Source organism: Asparagus officinalis, chromosome 5 (assembly GCF_001876935.1).
Source record: "Asparagus officinalis chromosome 5, Aspof.V1, whole genome shotgun sequence".
NCBI classification, from domain to species: domain Eukaryota; kingdom Viridiplantae; phylum Streptophyta; class Magnoliopsida; order Asparagales; family Asparagaceae; genus Asparagus; species Asparagus officinalis.
The window spans coordinates 130,436,756-130,462,119 of record NC_033798.1 but is presented as its reverse complement, the minus strand read 5'-3'; the positions used below and the strand labels follow the sequence as shown (position 1 = coordinate 130,462,119).

The 25,364-nt window shown below is 35.0% G+C and overlaps 1 protein-coding gene and 1 long non-coding RNA gene across 6 annotated transcripts in view; one reads left to right on the top strand and one right to left on the bottom strand.

The window, feature by feature from the left end:
• Positions 1 to 8,727, bottom strand: part of LOC109841375 — a 9,794-nt gene extending 1,067 nt beyond the window's left edge. The window contains exons 1-5 of the mRNA XM_020410312.1: positions 8,590 to 8,727; positions 7,122 to 8,221; positions 6,014 to 6,074; positions 5,814 to 5,920; positions 2,913 to 3,003 (exon numbers count right to left, since the gene is read on the bottom strand). Of these exons, the coding sequence (XP_020265901.1) occupies positions 2,913 to 3,003; positions 5,814 to 5,920; positions 6,014 to 6,074; positions 7,122 to 8,080 (1,218 nt within the window). The 5' untranslated portion in view covers positions 8,081 to 8,221; positions 8,590 to 8,727. The remainder of the gene's footprint in view (positions 1 to 2,912; positions 3,004 to 5,813; positions 5,921 to 6,013; positions 6,075 to 7,121; positions 8,222 to 8,589) is intronic.
• Positions 17,509 to 24,459, top strand: LOC109841373. 5 transcript variants are annotated; one of them, XR_002247263.1, is made up of 4 exons: positions 17,509 to 17,766; positions 18,310 to 18,400; positions 18,515 to 21,259; positions 21,403 to 24,459. It is a non-coding gene; the product is annotated as an uncharacterized LOC109841373 (long non-coding RNA). The 5 variants fall into 5 exon arrangements; XR_002247261.1 differs by having other exon boundaries at positions 18,515 to 21,479; positions 23,232 to 24,459; XR_002247260.1 differs by having other exon boundaries at positions 17,519 to 17,766; positions 18,515 to 18,678; positions 20,099 to 24,459.

Sequence of the window (25,364 nt, the reverse complement as noted above, 5' to 3'; positions counted from 1 at the left end):
AAGGCCTTGTTTGGACCATCAGTTATAATTTCACTTACAAACTTTATGGTACTTTGAAAAGATATTAAAAAAAGCACAATTTATAATAAAAGTGTATTTTTCTTGCATATATTCTAAAAGTGTTAAAAAGACTATTTAGCTTTGGAGTTGAAAAAGAGATTGTCTGCCCCGACTTCCTATATGCCTACTTTTGGAGGGAGATCCTTCTTCCTCGTAATATGAGCCAAAGCATATTATTGGATCGAAACAAGCAGCCAATTCAGTATGAAAACGACGACTACAATATATGTCCCAGATGCACCATGGTCCACCTGTCTCATCACCAGTTCAGCCGAGCATGCAGTCGATGCATAGGATATATGGAAGAGAAAGGGAACTTAAATAGTAGATATACAAAAAAAATTATATGGCAACAACCTTATCAATAATTCAGCTGACTGGCATTGACTACTCATTTCATGTCACTTGGTCTTTAAATCGGCTTCACAAACAGAGACAATAATGATAAACATCATTTCAATTGATCCAATAAAACCATTAAAGATAAATCGAAGAACATAAACATAACAAAATAACTGTATTATTCACATTGGTTAATATTCGACCTTCACGTCACAAATTCTACAGTAGAATATAATCTATCCCCATAAAATTCTCAACCAAATAGTCAAGTAATCTAAAATTATGTGCAACTAAAAACTGAAAAGGACAAATCCACGAAGTAAAACACACATTAGATATGGAGACAGGGATTTCCAGCGCGTGTTGGTGCAAAATAACTTTAAATCCAATTGGAAGCACCTAGTTTTTAAACTGAAAAGGTTCATTGGGTTGTGTTAAGTCTCATGTTTATGAGCCTATTGTCTAATTGATGATTACAAACAATTCCTAATCTTGTTTTCTAGTATTTGTGTTTTCTTCCAACATGCATCCAGGTCGAAAGTTGGTTGAAATTAAGCGCTAACGATGATATTCATAGAGGTTGGCGGAAATTGGAATGAAGTCATCGCAATTCAAGTCAAATACGAGATCGTGCTTCATCCTTACTATCAAGCTCAGGATCATCCAACAACGAGCTCAAATGAAGACTTTTAGCTTGAGTATATTGTTTCTAGTTTAGATCTTTTACTTTGTGTTTATACTTAAAGCTCAAACCACACACATACATGTTCGTTTTATCGCTTTCAAGTTTAGCCATATAAATATGAAACTAATAGATATATTTATATACATACACACTAGTTTCTTATTTATCTGTCTTCTTGGAAAAATAAAGTATTTCGGATTATAGACTTAATGATATTGTTTTACATCTTTTCAAAAGTCTATGAATCCATTTGAAAACTCGTTTGAAGAAATTTTATCAAAATCAAGTATTTAACAAACTCGTATTTGTGACTGTTTTGCAAAACAACGAGTTTTCACAAATGCGAAGTGCTATTTAGAAATTTCTTCTCTAACATGTTCATTTTCATATATATAAACGTTTCCCCAAGTTTTATTATTCTTGGAGTTGATTTGCTATTTTAATTTGAATTTAAAAAATCAACTTTTTAAGAAAAATCAAGTATCTGATATGTCAGTCTTTGGTCGACCGAAAAATCTATCCAATCGACCGACCAGAACGAGTTTTTACAACATCTGAAAAATCAGTCGACCGATTACTTGAATCATTTGACCGAGAACAGTGTTTTTAGTCAACCGATTATGCTTTTCAGTCGACTTACCAGTAGTAGTTTTTACAGCTTTCTGTTTTACAGTCGATCAGTAGACCGACCATATTTTCAATCGACTGATCAACGTCTATTTTGATATAACGACTATTTTCTGATTAGCTTTGTTTTTTAGGCTATAAATAATCCTCAAGCCTTAGTTTTTTTTAAGAGTTTTAGAAGAGGCTTTGGGCAGTTTGTTTCCAAGTTTTTGAAAGATCTAAGTGTGTTTGTTTTTGTGAAAAGAGTTTCACAAAGAGAAATATCTCAATTTCGATTTTGAGGCGTTCATCCTCAAATCTTTATATCTCTTTGTTTTAGAGAAGTTTTTCTAAACTCTTCTTCTAGCAAATTAATATTTTGTTTATCATATATTTATGCTAGATTGATTTGAGTTTAATTTTGTTTTACTCATTGATTACACACACTCACTTGAGCTTAAGTATTTCATATTTAGTATATTTAGGTTGTGAGAGTGTTTCATTGAGGGTGAGCTTACAATTCGTTCTCATTTATCTTAGAGAACAAATCATTTATTGACGCTTATTGTTGAAACACGTTGTAATACACAAGAACATTTAGAGGAGTGGTTGGTGAGAGACCGGGATCAATTCCAAGAGGAGTGGGTTGGTTGTAAAATCTAGGGAGGGGTCGTAAATCCAAATACTTGAGGAAGGTGACACGGGTAGTCCAACACTTAGAGGAGTGTGACTTATGTGATTGACAATGTGTGTATTGTAAAAGTTATCGATGATCATTGAAAATCGTTATTGTGTAGTTATTTTTGAGTGATAGTGGAGATTTCCTCGAGGTGAGTAGCGGAGACGTAGCTCGAGTGTTAGACCAAACTCCGTGATCATATCGTGTGTTTGCAATTGTTTCTTTGGCGCACTATTTCTCTTATATATTGTGCTTGTTGTTTATATCGCCTATTGTCCCTTGCTTATCCTTGCAAATCTTATTGTATATCATGTTGCTAGGATATTGTATTGTAAGTTTTTAATTTGGCATCAAAATCTGATTAGATTAGCAATTACCCTATCCACCCCCTAGGGTACTTTCAGGTTGGATTTTCAAATGGAGATCAATTCACCCACAATGCATTACAAAGAACTATAACAAAAACAATTAAACTAACAACCCTCCACGTATATATGTCAAGGATACTGAAATAAACAGTGAATGACAACTAATAATTACCTGCGGAACAGCACAATCAGCATGTATTGGATCCCAAGTAACAGCACAAGAACAATCCCAGTCCTCAGTTTGTTCTATGAAAAGAGGAGCCCTACAATGGATCCAAGAAATTGTAAACAGACATCCGTACTTGCAAATTTTAAACATAGCCTATTTAACAATAAAAAACAGTTAGATTGGCCCTACTTCATGCATCTTAAAATTCATTTCAAACAACCCTTCAATATTCTCTTTGATGAAGAAAAGCCCGGAAGGGTAAGATGTCAAGTAAAGGTATTAGTAAAAAAATATTCCTTAATGCATCATGCACTATGTATCCAGTGGATGTCTGCACTTCCGACTAGACCTCATGGCAACAACAGCAACAAGGCAGTGCTCCTAGATCTCTGCGATTGGCATAGGAACTCTTTTCCCATTCAATTTGTTTAGGGACGCTACACTTTAAAGTAAATTGTCATATCTTTTAACTACATTAATTCACCTAGATCTTGTTGGCTAATAGCACTCAATATTTTAAAAGACGGTCTAGGCACCCACCTAGGCCAAACCGGTACCTAGGTTGCTCGACTAGATCCTCGGAGCACCTAGGGGAGCATAGGCTGCATATGCGAATGGCATCGCTTATGGTCATGATTTCTCCAGCGGCTGCCTCCAAGTCCTCCGACCTTCGGTCTTTTCCACTTACTATAGGCACCTCCTTCAACTTCCAATAAAACGTCCCCCTCCAACATTTAAACGAAAAAAGAAATTCCCCAAGGCCCACTTAGACATTCACCTAGACACCTAGGCATTCGCCTAGATGCCTAGGCACGTGTCTAACGCATTATGTAACATTGGTGGGACTCATCTACCTTTTTAGAAATTTCTAGACAGCCTTAATTAATTTCCCCTCAACTTGCCAATAGAAGCTATATTTAAACTTACTAATATGCTCATTTCTTATCGCCCTCCTTTAAGTGTATCTTTTAATTGCCTAATATCCTGGACTATAACAGCAAACAAGGGCAGATCTACTTAGAGCGAAGTGGTGTCACATGACACCACTTCCCTCCAAGATCCTAAACACCCAAGCTCATTAATAATTAAAAGAATTCTCATCCCAACACAACCTATTATCCTACAGCATTACATCCCAACCCCACTAAATAACCTAACGAGTCATTAATTGTGTAAAATTTTCTGGTCATAAAGAAGATAAGAGTATAAATAGTAGGGGAAAGAGATACAAGACGCCAATGGTTAGCTGAGGTACTAGATTACTTACATGGTGGTTAGTACAACCCACAGAGATGTGAGGTCATCTAACATCCTCCTCTCTGATGGCTTCGAGTCTCATGTTGGGATTTCAAGCTACAAGTTTATGTTTTGAGTTATCAATGTTATTTTATGTATTGAATTTAGGAGGGTTTTTTTTGGGATTTTTTGGGATTGAGATTGTTTGATCTTGTTGCAGATTTGATTTTTTGCTCACAATTGAAAACTCGTTGGCGGACATATATAAAATTTTCTAACCATTAATTATCTTGTGACACCACTTTTCAGAAATTCTAGATTCACCACTGACAGCAAAGGTGCTATATAGCCATATAAGTGTCCCACAACTTCATGTGTATTTTATAGAGACATTGTACTTTATAAGCACTACATTTTAACAATCCGAATCTATGAACATTGTTAATCTTCTAGTCGAACTCAATGATTAGCCCTTAGTAGTAAATATGGTCACTTTGACTTCTCTATGATCAGATAGAATGATAAATCATGGATCGTTCTTTAAAAATTTTGCTATAGTTAATATTTATTGAGCTTCTCTTCTCTTGCGTATCTACCTCCTTTAGAAAATTAAATATTTTATTTAAATTCTAAAGCTTCTATCCACCAGTTTACTTTTGAAATTATCACCTCTCATCTCCCAATACAATATCTGCGAACAATATGCATTATAGAATCTAATCATAAATATGCCTATTAAGTTCCTAATATATGTGATTTTATACAATTCGATCCAAGGAGATCAAAGTAAAGTTGCTTGAAACGAGTATTAAAGGCATTAGTCAGACAACGACTCCTCACATGGCACCACATGTTTCAGATATGCATAATATGGGAAGAATCATGACTGTCACTGATAAGGCTAGCAAACATATAGGTCAGAAGGTTTTGCAACAAAAGGGTTCCACGCACATAAGCTGCTATGAAAAAATTTTAAATCTTCAGGTGGCTGCATGATTTTCCAGTGGTTCAGTAGCAATAAATATGATAATATAATGGTCATCTGCATAAACAGGCATGAACGCCACCCTAACATGCCCAAAAATCGTGGAGAATAGTCAATACGGAAGAATTGAGTATTTTAGTATGTGAACATAGGATGCATATGCAAGATCTGTAGATTTCAGGTACTGACCAGATACAAATTAAATGCAAATGATACTTAGCACATGGGATTGTCTCTACAAGTATATAACTCATTTTTCTAGACAAAGGTTCTAATTAATGCAACTCTTTTTCATGATAAGAATCCTTAATATACGGGGGACAACGAAAAAGGTTACCGTGTTCCAGAGTATATTTCACTGTTCATTGGCAACCATTAATAAAATTTCATCTACTGCTGCATTTATTACTTCTAGATTGATGTAGACCATGGTCAACCAAGAAACCTTCGTTTTTATTATCATTTTAACAAAATGAATAATACTAATTGCGCATAGAAAAAGGGTAATTGCAAATGCACCCCTTGTGCTATGAGGGTTTAGTTACTTATCACTCTGGTTCTATCTTATTAGAACTGGAGTGATAAGTAACCAAACCTCATAGCACAAGGGGTGCATCTGCAACTAACCCTAAAAATGACTTCTTTCTTGAGATTTAATCATATTCTTTGAAAAAGAATATTACCTTCGCCACTTTCCACAAATGTTCTTCCGACCATTTTCTTCAGTGTCTACGACCTCTTTACACTGAATCCAATTACCAAAAGACTTTGCTTTTCTACAAATCCATCCCTGAGAGCACAAAACAACATCCTTTAAAAAGCATACAGCTAAAGGAAACGATATGTAGCAGACGTGCAGGTTAATTGAAGGCTTCAATCTTACACTCATGTCAGTGAATTTGGTAGGATCCATTTCAGATGGTTTGCCAAAGTATTCATTATCACTACACGGAAGTGGAAAAAAACAAAAATCAATGTCAATGAAAAAGGTGGTGATATTGTGTTTCAACTTAAATCACAAATATATTCACTGCAGACACAATTCTTTCCATTACGACCTATTGAATACAGAAAGGAAGTAAGAATTCACAATCTACTAGAAAGTATGAACTGAGGATCTATCTAGAAACTAAAAGTCTAGGATTATGTCTGTATATATTAACAACAAACGGTTACAATAAAAATCATTAAATATTAGTGACCCATAATCATGTCCATGATAAGTGATAACTATGAAGTTTCAAATAGAACTATGATATAACAATCACGTTCCTGTTTCCATCTAATAGGGACAGCTTGTGTATGTGCTCTCTTTAGTTAAATATCAATGACTGAAGTGCTTACGGTGATACCCAATTCAGTCCCATACGGGGAAGTCATGAGTGAAAATGGGTTTATGAAGTAGGTCACGGGGTCCAGTGTAGCAATGACTAGACATTTTTTGTTCTGGTTTGAGCAAATAATGTGTTGCACACAATGGGTTCCAGGGTTTACATTGTGTTGATGGGTTCACAGTCCTACAGCGCGACAAATGGTATCAAAGTAGTTTGCTACTAGTAAGTGCAGGAAGTACGAAACTAAGTGCTATTCTATACTAAGTGATGCATCGTATGAGCGCAGTGGAGCCACCTCTAAAACTCGTAGGAGTCATCTTTAGAATCCACATCGCCTAGTGGTGATATGGTGATACTGGAATGAAAAATTATCATGCATTGCTGACACAAGGACCTTGCATGTTTGAGGAGTGGTAATGATACCACAGTAGTCTGACATCGGGAATTCAGCAGAGTATAAATGGGTTTATAAGAAATATATTGGAGTTAGGTGCAAAAATGGCAGACCATTTTTTGCAATGGTTTGAGCCAAACAACATGCTGCACTCAGTGAGCCCCAAGGCTCATATCTGGCCAATGGGGTTATAGACCCAGGGCATGACACTAACTACAAACAAAATTAAAGATTATACAATAAGATAGGAGTAAGTGACATACATGGAGTTTGTGCCCAACCAATCTGGGAGTTCGACTTGAAAGTTCCTTCCAATTCGGACATCAGTAGCATATGGGTGGGTGTCTTTTAACATGTCCAATATCAGATCCTTGTAAGGTCGTCCTCTACAGCCATATTTTCCACTCGTTATATTAAATGGCATTTCCGTAAAAGCTTGCAACAAGGGCTTTGGTTTCTTTCTGAAACAAGGTTGACAATACCATTTGTCACACGGAAGCTCCCTTACTTTGGGGTTGCAACAAGATAGATGAAATGCTTCTTCACAGCCATCACAAATAAGCATCTTCAATGGATCTTCCAAATGCCCGCATATTTTGCATGGCTGAGAAGGACTGACATTGTCAGAGCATGTAACTTCAAAAGGCCATGCCCTTGGTTTCCATCCTTCCGGCAGCAGACCATACCTTTTAAGTACAAATATGCACAAGTCCTTTGCAGAGGAGAACTCCCCAAGTGATTCTTTGATAGTAATGGATGAATCCCCTTCATCGTTCACTTCTCTCTTTATGTTTGCAGAAGATAAACTACATTCCACATTGCCTTCTGATGATGAACACTTACCATTAGATGCCTCAACACACACTTTAGCAAGAGGATCTATGGAACGACCATTTATATTGGCAGGAGCCACACACAGATTATGCTTATTTTCTGTGAGGCATTTGCGACGAGAACGCAGCTTATAACTGCAGGAGCTTAGTTCTGTAGGAGTTGTATCTTTCGTAATTTCTTCTGACAGAAGGGCAACAGAATTCCCATGTAACTTCCTTCTTTTATAGGCAGAACCATTTGTTTTAGGTGAAGCCTCAGCAGATACATTGCTGGTATTTGATAAATCAGAACAACCCTCAGAAAAGCCCAACAAATCAGCATCAATCGACTTACTTTCTTTCCCCTTTCTGTGTCTATCCCAAGCGTATTCATCATAATTTGGAGTCATCAGCAGATTACAGCCCAGGTTATTGGAACTAACGAGCAAATTACAAAACTCTTTATCAGAGTTTCTTTGTGAAATCTAAACGTAGCACTTCTTGATGGATTACAAATTCGTACTAGTTGATTTCATGAAGCAAATGCCTACCTACAGCATGTTTTCAAAAATAAAGGAATTACAAATGATGGTTAAAAAAAACTAGAGCGCCATTAAAGACTATAACTACCACATATGATATTCTCCTGATCAATTCGTACAAAATATGATAAGTTTTCCTATAATAACCTCAAGAATCTTAGAAAAGATAACTCTAAAAAATAGAATCTTTGAAAAGTTCATATAACAATCAAGAAGAGATCTTTGCGTAGCACAAAGAACCGAAACAATAGAACAACCAGCGAATCACATCCACGTCAGCTACACCAGCTAGATTTTAGGGTTTCCTTTATAACTCTACGAGTTATCCTCTTTAATTACAGCTGCCATCATTAGAGAGATAATACTTTTAAAATTACCAGAAGTCGACGACAGCCAGAGATCCCTCGCTACTCGCCGGACTACGTCACCTTCAGACGAAGAGAGAGAGAGAGAGAGAGAGAGAGAGGAGAATGAGCTCGGAAGAGAGGTCGGTGATGGAAAAGGATGAAGAAGAATTTTTCTAAATAAACTCTTTCTACTATTTTTTTTTAATCGACCCTCTTGAATTTTTTTTACAAAAACCGACCTATTATTTTTAATCCGGTTTCTAAATAATCGGGGTTGCCAACCTCGACTATTTATAACATAAAATCTTCAAGTTTAGAGTTATAATTAGGGTTTTACAACCTCTTAAATAGTTGGGGTTGACAACCCCGACTATTTAGAAACCGGATTAAAAAAATCAACTCACTTTCTCGCCACGATGCTGATGTGACGAGAAAGTTTGTCGATTTTTGTGAAAAAAATTTAAGAGGGTCGATTTAAAAAAAAAATATGAATGGGTTTATTTAGAAAAAATCTTCAAAGGGTGAAGCTGAAGGCTAAATTATAGAAAACTCCCCAAGTGTGGACGATTACCCTTGCTTTCAAAATATCAAAAAAAAACCTTAAGTTTAGAGGTTATCAGAAAACCTCCTTTTAACTTATAAAGCTTCTCTAGGAGTTGGAACAACATATATGAATGATGTTTTGAATTTATGGTGCAACAACACTCTTAAATTTTATTGGTGTTCCAATGTTCTATTTTTTGCTTAACGGGTTTCCTATAGAGTGCTCATGGGCACTCTATAAGAGAGGAGAGAGATATAGAGGAATGAATGAGGAGGGGGTCCACTGATTTGCATTGGGATCCTCTCCTCATTCATTTCTCTCTATCACTCTCCTCTCTTATAGAGTGCCTATGGGCACTCTATAGAAAAACCGTTTGCTTAATTTATTGTTGCAATTATATCTAACTAAACAAGACTTTTAAAATTTAAATGTAGTAACATAACATTAAGTTCCAACTACTTCTAACCAAATACATCTTTAAGTTTCAAGATTATCAGAAAACCTCCTTTGACTTTAAAGCCTTCTCAAAAATGCCTCCTAGAAGTATGAACCATAATTTCCATTGGTAAAAATATTTAGGTAGAGATAAATATTGTAACCTTTTTAAGTTAAAAACAAAGTGATTTTTTTTTTCAAAATTTTGCATTGAATAAACTACAACTAAAAAAGACTGATGTGTCAAATATGTACCATGCTTTTTCTCACACGAGATAAAGGGGTTGTTTGGTTTGAGGCAAAAATAAATTGCAGGAGCAAATGTTGCAAGTTTAGTTTTAAAAATATCTTTTTTGATGAGACGTAATTATTTTTATTTTTTAATTTTTTTAAAGATTGCAGCTTTTTCAGGTCGTATCATTTTTGCTGGAAGCTTTTCTGCAAAATACAATTCAATTTATATTTTTTAATTACAAAGTTGCACACCAAATAATGTATTTACAAATCATGTTGCTCTTGCAATTACATTTCCATCCAACAAAACAACCCCAAAAAGTGTAAACTTGTACACTTATTGATGTACACTCAAAAAAGAAAAAAGCAAATTCCATAAAAAACATAAAAGTTGTTGAGATCATGATACTTACATTGACTGCGCTAGTGGGACAATCTCAACTACAGACCTTCGAGAATTGGTCAGGCTTTTAAGGCAAGTTTTAGGGCCCGTTTGGATCGGGTATTTTGAAGGGAAAAGGAGGGGAAAGCTGCCAATTTGTCAGCTTTTTGGCAGCTTTCCCCCAAAATCGTCTCTATAAAAGGCGATTTTGGGGGAAAGTCACCAAAAAACTGACAAATTGACAGCTTTCCCCTTCAAAATACCTGATCCAAACAGCCCCTTAGTATGGTCGTTGCAGGAAAGACCTATAAATTAATGGGTAATGTTAAGGAATAATATGTGGTATCATATTTGTCCTTGATAACCTTTTTATATTTCATGTGTAATTTTATAGGTCTCAAAAAACTTTATAAGGTTTTTTTCCCATAAACAAGTCCTTTTCTCCTTCTTGTCCTTAAGATGTCATTGCCCAAATTTCTCCTCTCTATCAAGAAATTTTTTATTTACGACAAATCCTTAGGTGCTCAATAAGCACCAAGGTGGTATGCACCAATCCAATAGGAGAAGATCATGTGGCACACACCACATGCAAATAAGAGGGTGATGAAACTAAATAAATTTTATTGTGATACACCCCCCCCCTATTGGTGTGGTATATGCCACTTGGTAAGGGTGTTAATCTATTGAAACATTTTTACAAGAAGTGCGATAAATTTTAAAGTGAGATATTTTTTTGAAAATTGATATTTTAGAGGGATAATCGGGAACGGTTTTTGATGTAGTATATCATGATAAAATGATGTGGGATAATTTGTGATAGTCAAGAAGTGTATACTTTATGCATTTTGATGATATATTTATTATTTATATATTTTTAAACTTACTATTAGTGATTTCTAATTGTTTACAATATTGTTAGTTACTATTGTATAACTTTTGGTTAGATAATGTATAATTTATGATCATTATAATAATAAATTGTAACTTTTTTTATTATAATAGTACAAGTCTAAGGAAATTATTTTTTTTCTATTTCCTTCATTTTTTAACACCCCAAATCTGTTTCCCTCGTATCTTAATATCATTTAATCGTTAATGAATTATGGATACATATTTTTTACTTTGAATTAATTATAGAGATCTAAAATATTCGATTAAAAAAAGAGCATATAAAGAAGGGACTAAGAGGAGAGGCAATCCAATCCGATAGCGTGGGCTGATGACAGTGGTGACCATTGAAGGATGAAAGAATGGAGAAAAAAATGAAATATATAAAATAGGAAAAAGAAAAAAAAAAGATAGGATAGCTCTAGATTTTGACCAACTAATTTTTAGGCTAAAACATGTGATAATTTGAGGAACCAGAACTCTCACTTTTGTATAAAGGAATAGAAAAAACGTAATAGTTTTTACCATCATCTAGTTCCAATTTTATTATGATTCTTTTTTATTAACAGTGTAAATTTTTATCTAGTTCTAGCTCTAATTGACTAATACCCTAAAAATTTATCCCGCGTTTCACCAATCAATTTTTAGGATTTTCTCTGCTATGGTCCACCTTAAAACTATGCGTAAAAAATCTGACAAAATCTTGGAGATAGATTATCCCACTAAGTCAATCAAGGCGGTTGTCATGATTTTTTTTTATTGGGGGTGGGGAGGTGGGGTTATTGGTTGGGACAAATTGGGGTCAAGTGCGATAATTATTCTAATGGAACTATTTTATTCCTTTGGGATATTTTGAGTGGGGTAAAGTGGGTTGGGATAATGAGATAATTTAAAACTTTGATTTGATAATTCATATAGGATAATTGACGATATGTCACTTTATTAAAATATAATATTTATTTATCACTCAAGTTCAAATTAATTTATCTAATTGGTTTACTATATTATTTAGTATGTTATTATAATAAAATACATTATTTTACTTTATACTAAAATGTAATATGTTATATTATAATTACTAATTAATTATAACTATGTTTAATGTTATTAAATAATATATTATATATATTATAATAATATGATATATTATATAATAATTGATATAATATACAAACAATTTATTTAATATAATGTGAAGATTCATTTGTCGAAGCCACATCAAACATTCCCTAATCGACAAAATGATGAAGCTCAAAATTAGAAAATTTTGTATTTTCTCCCACTCTCTTGTGATAGAGAGGAAAAATAGGTATAATTTTTTTCTTAAATCCCTGAGAGATATTGATAGCGTAACAAGAGACAAGATTTACTAACCTCGATGAAGATTATTAAGACTCTTATTTTGCCGGATGAGGACGATTGCTTCAATGGAGGAAGCTATAAGCTTTCACCTTTCTTCTTGAAAATACAATTTCTTATTAAATAAGAGGAGATATCAGATATGGTCTCTTATATAGAGATCCCTAACATCAACATTGTTATGGTGTTTTCAGTCGTCAAAGTATGACTCTTTGCCAACAACGGACATGTGTCGCCCTATATGCATCGCTCAAATTGAATTGACGATCAGGACCGCTAAGATCCCGACTTAGCCGACTCGTCGAGTTGACACCTCCTTAGGTCGACTCGAAGGGCGGTACTTGTCGGTCCTCTGTCAAAGACGACTCGCTACGAGCCCACTCGACCAGTTATTCGACACATCGCGGGGTCGACTCGAAAGACATTACTTCTCGACACCCCTCTCTACAAGGCAAAAGATGATTTCAATCTCGAACCCCCCCTTGCTGACAGCATGTCAGCGTTACATTAAATGCTTAGCATGCATCATCATTTCTCCATCCCCTATACTATTTATGACACATCGGACCACACTGGCTTCGTGCGCCGCCCATCGCATCTCATTAATAGCGAAATGACAGCGCCCATCACGCAGCTGATCCACGACCAACACCTGTAAAGTAGATGCTGACTCAGCCGTCAGCTTAGCCTCGGCCAAAAAAACTAGACTACCCCTCTTGCTTGGCTATAAAAAGGAAAACTATTCCAAATACAAAGGTAAGCAATTTCTTAGCATATTTTTCCATTCCACTATATTTTTCTCATATTCCCACTCAAGCACCTAGCTGACTTGATCGTCGGAGGAACAATGGGGAACCAGTCCCCGTCCTCTTACGAGTTGTTACGCGTGCAAGGACGAACAACCCAACTCTAAATTAGATATTCGGAAAAGCGAGCAGCCCTCATATCAACCTAATCCCTATCCACCTTCTCTTTTAACTGTGTGATTTAAAATATCAACAAACATCCTATAAGAGAGAAAAGTATTAGGGTTAGAAGAGTTTATCATGATCATTGTAGGAGATGTGGATGATCCGTGATTCTATTCTTAAAACTCATAAAAATATGATAATAAGAAATTGGTGGTTTCGTAAAAACACAAAAACTGACATGTGTCATCTCAATGACACGCGTCATGTTAAAAAATTAAATTGTCATGTGTGCCACTATTCTATCAGTAGATAACATGCAGACACTTAATTTTATATTCACCTAGTAAAAATTGTCATCAAATTAATATTATTCATAGTTAGAGTTAATACTATTCATAATTAGAGAATTTTAATAATCAAATATTTGGTAATCCTAATCAAAGTATAACTATCTATAATTAAAAAAAAAAACTCATAATCATATTCCTTCTTTATAAATAAATTGACAAACTAGGTTAAAAAACATGATCATATCTTCACCTACGAATCCTAATCAAATTAAAACAATCTATAATTAGAAAATTCTAATAATAAAAAACCCACCTTTAAATGATTGTAAATTTCCATTAAATGAAAACCATCCATAATTTGAAATTTCTATTAATTAGAAGCCCTACTTCCTGTAAAAGTGTTTTTCAAAATTAGAAAATTATCAACTATCCCCTACAAAATCTAAAAAATGCAAACAACCTCATAAAAATTCAAAATTATAAACCACCCTCGAAAATCCAAAAATTAGGAACAACCTCATGATGAACCTAAAAATTCAAATAGCCTCGTAAAAATCACAAATTTGAAGATAACTCTTTAAATCCAAACATTATAAATAAACTCTTGACAAAAATCTAAAAATTACAAATAGTAACATAAAGTTCAGAAAATTATAAGCAGCCTCTTTTAAAATTCATAAATAACAAACAATCACTATAAAATTAGAAAATTACAAAAGTCCTATGAAAAGTTAAAAATTTCAAATTCCACCTGAAAATGTTATAAACAAACCCTTGAGAATTTACAGCCAGCACCTTGAACTTTAAGAAATTACAAATATTAGCTTAAAATTTTTACAAGTAGCTTTACAACTAGCTTCATAAAAGTTGAAAGCAACCCTTACGATTAAAAAATTATAAATAAACCCCTAAGAAATATAAGAATTACAAATTGCACCATAAAATTCTTAAAATTCTAAATCGTCCCTTTAAACTCCACATAAATTAAAACAATGACTAGAACCATAGAAAACAAAAAAAAATGAATAATCCTCTAGAAAGTTTAAAAATTATAAATATCTCCCTTGAAGTTATACAAGCAAGCTCCTGAAAAATTTAGAACCAGCCCCTTGAATGTTAAAAAAAAGGAATATCCCTTTAAAAATTATACAAACAACCACTTTAAAAGTTTTACAAGTAGCCTCATGATAGTTGCTACAATAACAAACACCATGCCTAATATTTCAAAACATTATTAATAACTACTCAAACTTTGACTCGTTCCAACGTTAGGTAATGACAGACCCAATAATTATCTCGTGTCGGGTTATAGTAGAGGCTAGGGGTGCATTCGGTCCGGATACAGCTCAGATATGATGCTTATCATATCCATATCCGCTTACCCATCTCGGATACGAATATATCTAGGTAAGAAAAATTTATAACCATATCCACTAAAATCGAATACGGTTACGGATATACATGCGGATATATAAGCGGGTATGCATGCAGATACAAAACAGATATGAGAAAGCTAGATAGTATTGAGAAAAACATAGTTCATGTGATACAAAAGAGTTTATTAATATGTCCATTATAATTGAAAAGTTAAGATTAGACATATTGATCATCAAAATTAATCACAAATCCATAATCTAAGAATCGAAACTATCCGTAAGAGTATGACGAATATGTATTCGGATATTTCAGATTTTTCGGATACGGATACGGAGACAAATATTTTACTACAAAACTATATCTGTAACCATATTCTATCAGTTATAGATTTGAGTAACCATATTCGTATCCTAACGGATACAGTTACAGATATTTTCTCAGATACGGATACAGTTTAGCACCCCTAGTAGAGGCACTTAGCGGTTAAAATGTAAGCTCTTAGAATTATGTTACAACAAATGCTAGCAATTTTTTATAGTGGACCAAGCCAAATAATGAGCTCCACTAAGTGGGTTTCAAGGCTTGTGTAGTGCCAACAGGCGCGTGGGCGTGGGACGTGTTATGAGCATTGATTGAAGTTTTGGGACATTTGAATTCCGGTGGATTTTTAATTTTTAAAAATCCCAAAATTTTAATTAGATTTGTAAAGGAGAGATCGATGGTAAAATTATCTAACTTTGAATTTCAAACTTAAACAATTTAACTTATTTGAGAAGAAACCTACCCCTCAAACTTTTCCTTTAATTGATTAAAAAATATTCATTTTCTTTTTCTCATAACATAGCAATAGAAGTATTCATCGTCTATTTCTTCATGCGCATTTAATATAGTAGTTAATAGATGGTCTATAAATTATGGTTTACAAAGAACTATAATCATTCACATCTCTTATTATACTAGGGTTCTTAACGTATTCAAAGGATGTATAGACGATCATATATAAGCTAAAGAAATCAAAATAATCTGAGCGCGAGCTTAATACTTATGGTTTTAGTACAAAATTAGTAACTAGCTGGTTATGTTTTATATCTACTTCTTTATTACTAAAGGAGAACAACAATAAAGATAAAATGAACAGTAAAATGTATAACCAACGTTTCACATGTAAGCCATGTTCTCCTTCAAAATCACTGCTTCTTTGTTTTAACTGTACACTTTTTTGAAAATCCCACGATTCTCTCTCTTCCTCTCTCAATATTTCTTCAGAAAAGGCTTCGGAAAAAAAAATACAACCTCTCTCCCCCTCTTGGCCGCTGCCGACTCCGTCGACGCCCTCGCCTAAGCCCAACCTCCACCGATCCCGCACCCCTCTCTCTCTCTCTCTCTCGCACCCCACCACCAACCCCCTCCCCTAACCCTAGCCTACAAATACAACCATAATTTCTCCCACTTCTCCTGCGGTTACAACGAGAGAAAAAAAAGGAGGAGAGCAGTTGCAAGCACAACCCCAAGCCAAGTATGCAATTTTTCAATTGATCTATGTGGGTTGATTATGGCAAAAAGTACAGATAAAGGTGAGAGCTTTATGGTCGAGTTTGAGGGATATGAAGGGGATTGAGTTGCCTAGGATCGGCCGAACTTCTTCGAGCTTCTTCGCGTTGCCGGTGACGAACGTCACTCGGCGGAGCAACTAACCCATCATCGCGTTTGGCGGTGGCGGCGGCAACAGAGGACTGGTACTACTTGACATTAAGTTATCGATTTGATTGATTCACTTTCACCCTAGGAAACTGAAGAGCGTGAATTTTTTGGCTGTCGATTTTACGGTAACTGGTGCAAACTGTAAATTTTACAAACTAACAATTATGGATTTTGCATTAAAAAAAAGGTTATTTTTCTATTACGCTCTCAAAGGTTTAATATCTGATAGTGTAGTCCCTCAAGAGTCAAGCCATTGAAAATTCTAGCAGCTCCCTCAATTCTAAATCTTGCTACCTGATCGGATGGATTGATTTGAAACAGCTCACAAGAAGTGGGGGGAACTACTGACAATTTGAGTTAATTGTGGAACTAAATTTGAGATGACCTATAAGAATTGGAGAATGACAATTTCAATGATTTGAGGGATTGATTTCAAAATATTAAACATTTAAGAGACTAAAATCGGAGAATCCCAATAATAATGTATCATAATCTATTCCTCTATAATAGTGGGAGGACCCAAGAATCGCTATTCATGCTACAGTAAACGCTACAATAATTATTTTCAGCGTTATCAAAAAAAAGTTCGGTAGTTTAAAATATATTACTGTAACATAGGTGAGACACTGTAGCATTTTTAAAAATACCACCGCAGCATTAAAAAATATTGTTGTAGCATTCGAAAAACACTGTAACAATTAAAAAACGGAATTACTGTAGTAATAAAAAAAGGAGAAGGTCATGCTTCGCACAGAGCGCATATTAGTATAAAAGATAAAAGATAGTAATCTAGTTATTTTCATTGTATAAAAACATTGAAGATGATATCAAAGATTCAAAGTCATCATCTAGAAAAATAAAAACCAAGATTTCGACACGTATATCAAATTTTATTACTTGGCTATCTGCGTCAAATACGACGGAATAATACGAATAATCCGCGTTAAATAAGTCGTAATTTTGCCCTAATTTTCATTCCACCGCCCAAATGTCCTCCTAAATACCCCACCCGCTCGCAGGAAGTTCTCTTGAGATGAGGTGAGCGATTTCGTTCTCAATTAGGGTTTCATGTCGAAGACTGATGAGGTAGGCAATCTTGTTCTTAGTTAGGGTTTCACTTTCGTTCTTTTCAGAAATTAGGGCCTGCAATTATCAGAAATTAATGTTTGCAATTTATTTTTTTAATTGGAATTTAGGAATTACGATGCAATTACTAGGGGTTTATAATTCGTTTGTTAGGGTTTGCATTTATTGGAAATCAGGGCATGCAATTTCGTTTCTACCACAATTAGGGATCACAATTCCAATACTAGGGCTTGCAAGTTCTTTGTTATTAGAAGTTAGGGTTTGCGTATATTAGAACTTTTTAGGGATAGCATTTCTTTCATTTATTAGAACTTTGGTCACGCAGTTTCGTTTCTATCACAATTTAGGGATCTCAGTTCCACTACTACGGTTTGCGGTTTCTTTTTTACCAGAAATTAGGGTTTGCAAATTATGGTTCAAGCTTTTGTTTCATATCACACATTATGTTTTGCAATTGGTTGAAGTAGGGTTTACTGTTTCATTCTTGATTAAAATTAGAATTTTAATTTAAAAACAAATGTGGACCTCTATTGCGCCTTTCAGGAAACTGATGATTTGACGGCAGGCTGGCACATTATCTTTTTGCCATTTTCCTCCCTGTTTTTCTGGGGGGATAATTGAAGTCGAACCTTTGGTAAAAAGACCCTTTTCCCCTCCTGATTGTATCCTTATTGTATTGAATTCGTGAACCCTATAGAAGTTTTGGAAATAAATTGACCTCTTGCTGTTTGCTTTTGATTCTTGTCAGAAATCAGGCTTTACAATAGTTATGTTTTCAAAGGCAAGCCCAGACTCTTTGTCGAGAAAAATCAGTTCTTTTAGGCCAGAGGAGAAGTTCAACACGATAGCTTTTATTCAAATTGGTGGAGATGTATGTTGTTCTCCAGGATCTGCACTTCTCTCCATCTTCAGGTATCGTTCTTTTGACCAACTTATAGTGAGCCTTCAATTGCTCTTATGAATTGTCGTTTCACTTCATTCTGTCCGAATTGCAGTGTTCCCTATACACACAAAGATTTTCAGCAGAAAATCTTTCCAAGACCAGGATGCTAGAGAACAAGCAATTAGGGTTTTGCAGTTTTGTTCTTATCAGAAATTAGGGCCTGTAGTTATTAGAAACTAGGGCATGCAATTTCATCTCTAGCTAGGTTTGCCTCACGTCATTCTGTGCAAGTTGTATAGGGACTTTTTTTAGCAGATAATCTTTCCAGGACAAAAGAGGCGATTATGGCTTTCAGCATCAGCGTGGAAACAAATAATGGTTCTCAAATAAAAGATATATGCTAAAGAACGTAGAAGGTAAAGTTAAATCTTAGGTCAAAATACCAGGTGAACAACCATTTTCTATTACTCATTAGGTTCTAAATCACCTTCAGAATGCATATGCATACATCTGCCTTATTTATTTTTCTCAATGTCGTACAAGTAATTTTCTTTGGCATTCATGTTAAGTTGTCTGCAAATTTTTATCATTGTCAGGGATTGAGCACAATTTTTCATTCCATTTTCTTATCATTTTGAGTTCTGTCTGTGATTATGTATTGATATTTTGAGATAGACATTATTTTAGGAAATACTAAGTAATAGTGGTAGTGTTATTCTCTTTTTAGTTAGTCGCATTTTAATAAATGGTTTTTTATATTAATCCCTTACATCTTTCATATTTTGAATTAATCCCTCAAATCATAGAAATTGCTATTAGGTCCCTCAATTCTTTAGTAATTTTGAAATTAGTCTCTCAAACCATTGACATTAGTCTCTTTTTAGAAGTAGTCTCTTTTCAGTTTTTTAAAATTAGCCTCTCAAACTTTTAGTCCCTTAAAATCTTTTAAGTTTTTTAAAATTAGTCTCTCAAACTATTAGTCCCGTAAATCTTTCATATTGAAATTAGTCTTCTTTTAGTTTTTTAATAGAGGGTTTTTCCGATATTAATCCCTCAAATCTTTTGTATTTTGAAATTAATCTCTCCAATTGCTATTATTAAAAACTTATGAATTGGGGGACCCAATAGCAGTTTCACTTATTTGAGGGACTAATTTCAAAATAAACTAAGAATTGAGGGACCTAATACCATGTCAATGATTTGAGGGACTAATTCAAAATATGAATGATTAAAGGGACTAATATCTATTAACCCTTAGTAAAACATTGTGAATAATTGGAACAAACTTTATGCCTATTCAGTAAGTATATTGTTAGTTATTTGAAGCTTTTCATACTTTTATTTTTCCAGTAGTACTCAGGTAACCGTGTTCTAAAAGAAACACTGATACTATTTTGATGTCCTGAATTGGTTCGCTGAACAATGTGTACTTTTTTTTGTTTTTGATAGAGAACAATGCGTACTTGATGCTTACGTGTTTGACACACGTAAAAAGTATCGCCCTTCAGCCAACTTGGACAAGGGTGGATTGGGGGCAAGGGATATTTAATTTTCATGTTTATAGTAGTGGAGATTTCGACATCAACTGAAACTGCATATTTGCTTCAAGAGACCTGAGATCAGGTTATGTCTTGTCCAAATATTTACTTATAAGTATTTTTACCAGTGTTCTAAAAAGCTCCTTGGTGGCCCTCCAGCCGCTTAGAATTGGCCGGAGCGGCCAATCTAGGCTGTGGAACCGCCTACGCGCCGCCTAGGGCTAGGCATTCGCTCCGCCTAGCTATTTGGGAGAAAAACTGTTTTGGGCCCAATCTGGCCCAAATAGGACAGTAGCTCAAAAAAAAAAAAAAACCAAAATAATACTTAAAACCTTAACCTGAGCCGCATACTTTACCCAAACCACTCCTCCTTTCTCTCTCCGTCGATCTCTCTCTCTCTCTCTCTGGTCTCACCATTCTTTTATACTCTATTGCACGGTTCTCCTCTCCCTCTTCTCCAGCGCTCCTCACCTCCATTAAAGCTCCTATCCTCCACCGGTTCTCCTATCCCTCCCCGAGATCCTCAAAGCCCTAACAATCACCTCCTCTCTCCTCTCCCTCGCCGCCACCTCCGGCAAGTCCCTCACCTCTCTTCCTCTAGAGTCCAAGCCCTCCATCTATTGAAGGTTTTTTCTCATTCTTTGTTAATTTTCCACTGTTTTTTATTTTATTCACTTTTTTGTAATTTTATTTATTTTTTGTTATTTCTTAGTATAATTAGTTAAATTTTTTAATTTTCATAATTATTTAATTTAAAAATTACATAAATGCCTAGCGCCACCGCCTATGCGCTAGGCCCTGGCTCAAACGCCTAGTCCGCCTAGGTCTTTCTTTTTAACATTGATATTTACAAATAGTAAGTGTATACTGTATTCATACCCTAGGTTTTAAGATTTCACGTATCTCCATAGTCATACATCCATGCCTTGCCTTATCCGAATCACATTTACATGTTTGTGCAATATATTCCACATGAAAGCTTTTTGTATAAAAGATTTAGCCTTCACTTACATTTTAAGCTTCAAAAGTTTGCGAAGACATCGTTGGATGCTTTGAGATGCAGATCCTAGAGGTGCGCGTTACTCAACTATAATTTTCCAGTATTTTCTTCATTGCGACATCAAATTTCTCAATGCAATGTCCATATATTCCATTGGTACAAGTCAAATAATAGGAATAAGATTAGGTTGAATTTGATATAGAAATGATTATCAGGTATACCTTGCGGTTCTGCAGATTCTACCTTCTATTGTCATTGGGATTTATTTGGACTTCATGTGCTTGACCAAAAGGTTTGACACAATGCAAATTCTTTATCAATGGTTGTATTATTCTTATGTATTTCCCTTGTGTGCCTTCTTGAAGAAACTGTACCTCAAGCAATAAACTATCTCGAACATGATATATCTGATCACATGCCTTATGTAAAAGAAACTACAATTTGGACATGGCTAAACATTTGGAGATGTTTAAATATTTAAGCACTGTATAGCTTGGAGATTCATGTTAAAGAAACTCTTAAAATTAAGCAGTCCTCTAAAATTAGGGAGTAAACCATAACTAGTTTCTATAGCATGAATCGGCAAGCGATCCAGTGGTTTAAAAAAACTGATATTAGAAACATTTTGCTATTATCAATTATAGCTTAGCTTCACTTTATAGACACACAAACAACAAAGTCACAAGGATGCCCATGTTTGATCCTGCACATCGTCCATACGATATCCTCAAGTATATGTATTGTTATCCAGTAATTCCACCCAAACCATTCCTTATGGGATCCATAACAAGAAGACGGAGAAGGAGATCAACTTATGGAACTATATTGTTGACTTGTAATATCTACTAGCTAGTAAGCAAGACGACGAAACTCGAAATGAACATCGGTTTGAGTTTATCCCAGAGAAATTTGAGGAAGTTAGTGTGGTACAAGTCGTTCAACAGCACATAAGAACCAGAAAAAAAATCCATGTATATTTGTTGGCATTTCATGTGCGAGTATACTCGTACATTGGAAAAGTAAGAAAGAGTGGTATGTGAGTTTGAAAAGAGTGGTATAGGAGTTTGGATCAATACTTTTTTAGGTTAATTTGGTTCCTAGCTCTATTTAAGGTCTATTTAGCTCCCTTTCATGCCAGATTTCTACCCAATAAGCGGTGTTATAGCCAAGATTCTGGCCCAAGGGCAAGTGAAATCCAATGTGAATCTCGAAGGTGTCAGGAGAATGACCAAGGTCAGATTAGTCCATCAATCCTAGGTGGTTTTAGATTCTAGGATAGTCGGCATGCCATGATGCACACATTATTGCTAGTGTAGAGTTTAGACTAAGGTTTGGTTAGCCCATAAATGGTGAAAAAACCTATGGATGTTAGTAGTCATGTCGTTGTCACATGATTGCTGGTTTAGCCCCAAAGTCATGTTAACTACTGGATGGATGGTGTCAAAAATTGCCTTAGGGAGTATAATGGTTTTGTTAGCCCACAATTGCCGGTTCAGACAAAATCAGGGAAGTGCCCATGATTCTTGTGAATGATTGAGATATATCGCAAATGAAGGAGGAGATTGTTGGGGTTTCATGTGTAGAGTATAATCTTACGTTGGAAAGGTTAAGAAAGAATGTGTACTTAAATAGGAGTGACGGCAACACCTAATAACTAAAGATATTACGTTGATTTGGTTCCTACCATCTATTTAATGTCCATTATCTCTCTGTCATGCCTAGTTTCTATCCAACAAAAACTATATGCTAAGAGTTCTCTAACTCAAAAGCAATACAAACTTACAACTTTTCTAGAGGAGATCTTTGCTTTTGTTGCTATATTTTTTCTGCAATCCAAGCCCCTTATATAGTCTCTTTTGTACCAGGAGTTGCAACTTCTCATTTATGTCGTTTAAAGTATAGGTTATTAAATTAAAACCCCATACAAGTCACATGTTACGATACAATTATTTCACAGGCTTATTGCTAAGGAGATCACAATTCTAACATTTAAGTTTCTATTTGAACATTTATAAATATTCAACATGCGTCTGCGGGCTTGAAGGGAGGTCATTTCAAGCATGTCCCTGCCCTAAGTCGGTGAAATGCAGGAAGAGGTGAAAATATCCGTAATTTTCTCTACTGTCCTAAATATCCGTAAGACCGTAATCTAGTATCTATTTGTTTGCTTCTTTCATGTTGCATCGGATTCTTGAAGAGATTTTTGACCAATTTGTTATCCACGTGTAATAATCGTAAGTTCTTGTTGACGGCCCAATGTTCCCGATACATTTTTTAGCCATATTGCTTCACACACAGTAGATGTTGCTATATAATCAGTTTGATGCTGAAAACTTGTCCTATTTTCTTGGCATGGAAGTGCACCAATAGCTTGGTAGGATTTCAATTTTACAAAAGAAGTATGCAAAAGTGATTTCAAGGAATACAGCTAAAGAGTTGCAATTTTGTCAATGCTGTTGCGATGGGATTGGGGCAATATCTAGAAGGAGTCGAACTCTATACAAGAGTGAGAAGCATGAGGTACCTAAACATAACGAAGCCCAACAATGACTGCGTTGTTGGACTTGTGAGTAGGTACATAAAGATGCCAAATGAGTCACATTGGCTCGTGACTAAGAGAATTCTCAAATATATGAAAGGGTACCATATATCTTGGTCTTTCATGTGCTTATGGTAATAATGTTAAGCTATTTGTATGCTCTTGTCGAGGCAATCAAGTTGAGAAAAGAGCACTATGTGAGCCATTATATTTGTTCAAAGATATTTTATTGGAGCTTGAAGAAAGAAGTTGTGACACTGTCCATATGCGTGGCTGAGCACATTACAACAATATGGTTGAGGAATTTCCTGGAGAATTGGATCATCATCAATGGTTATAAATATTAAATCGGCTATTCAACCATTTAAGAATCTGATGCTATATATGGAAGAAGCAAATACATAGTTGCCATATTTCATTTTCTTAGATATCAAGTCAAGAAGACATTTGTACTATTTTGTAGGACAACAAAGCAAGTTGCAGATATTTTCATCAAGTCTCTTACTGCTAATGCGTTACATTGACTCAGAGGCACGCTTCGTTGACTGCACTTCAAGTATGATGGGGTGTGTTGGATATTTGAAAATATTTAATGCAGAATCCTATGTGAATTGTAAACTTCATAGCAACAAATCTATGGACAATTGTATATTTGTATTGTAACTTATGATTTTAAGAAGTTTTAATTTTGTAATGTATGCATTTAGTGATCTGAATCAGAAATTATAATTCACAGTATAAATAAAAATGGTTTGGATTGTATTAGAAAGTGTAACAATGAAAAGCAAAAGGCCAGGTTAATTTAAGAAATGAATGATGATGAAGATTGTTTGTAGGGGTGATAATGATTTGGTTAGCCCATTTGTGGTGGCAGATCCTACGGATGTTGTGTAGTCATGTCGTCTCTCAATTAACCCATGGTTGCTGGTTCAAACAAAGTCAGTGAAGGGCTCATAGGTCCCGTGCATGATTGAGCTGTGAGCTGTATCACAAATAAAGGGAAGTTGTTAGGATTTCATGTGGGTGAGTATAGTCCCAATGTTGAGAGGTGAAGAAAGAGTAGTGGACTTAAATGTGGGTTGGGATTAATACCTAGTAACATAATTTTTTTGGTTAATTTGATCCTATTCTTTATTTGAGGTCCATTAACTCCATTTGGTCTTGGTTTCTCCCTGGCACTAAACTTTGTATGTCCATGGACTCAGATTAAGTAGAAATAGTGACAGACTTACGAGACAGAAAAGGGTATACAACTGGTGACATCAATAGTATAAGCCCGACTTTTCCTTTCATGCTGCAGCAGATGTTGTTTTCAAAGATTAAATGTTTTAAAGGACAATATTTGTTTAAGTATCTTGGCTTACAAGGTGATGAAAGCTGAACAAATGATAGGTCAATGATGGCGATTTCTCACAGGTTTCCATTATAATGTTGCTTTGATTCCATCACTCATGCAGGATCATTTTGATCTGAAGTGTGAAACATTAGGACCTGATAATCTCAATCTCTACACATACATACATCTAACGTTTGTTCCCTCTCTTCATTTAAGATTTACTGGGGTACCATGAACCACGAATCTTCACTCCAGGGTTACCTATACGCAGAGACTGTCAAATTCTTGAACCATATGACTGT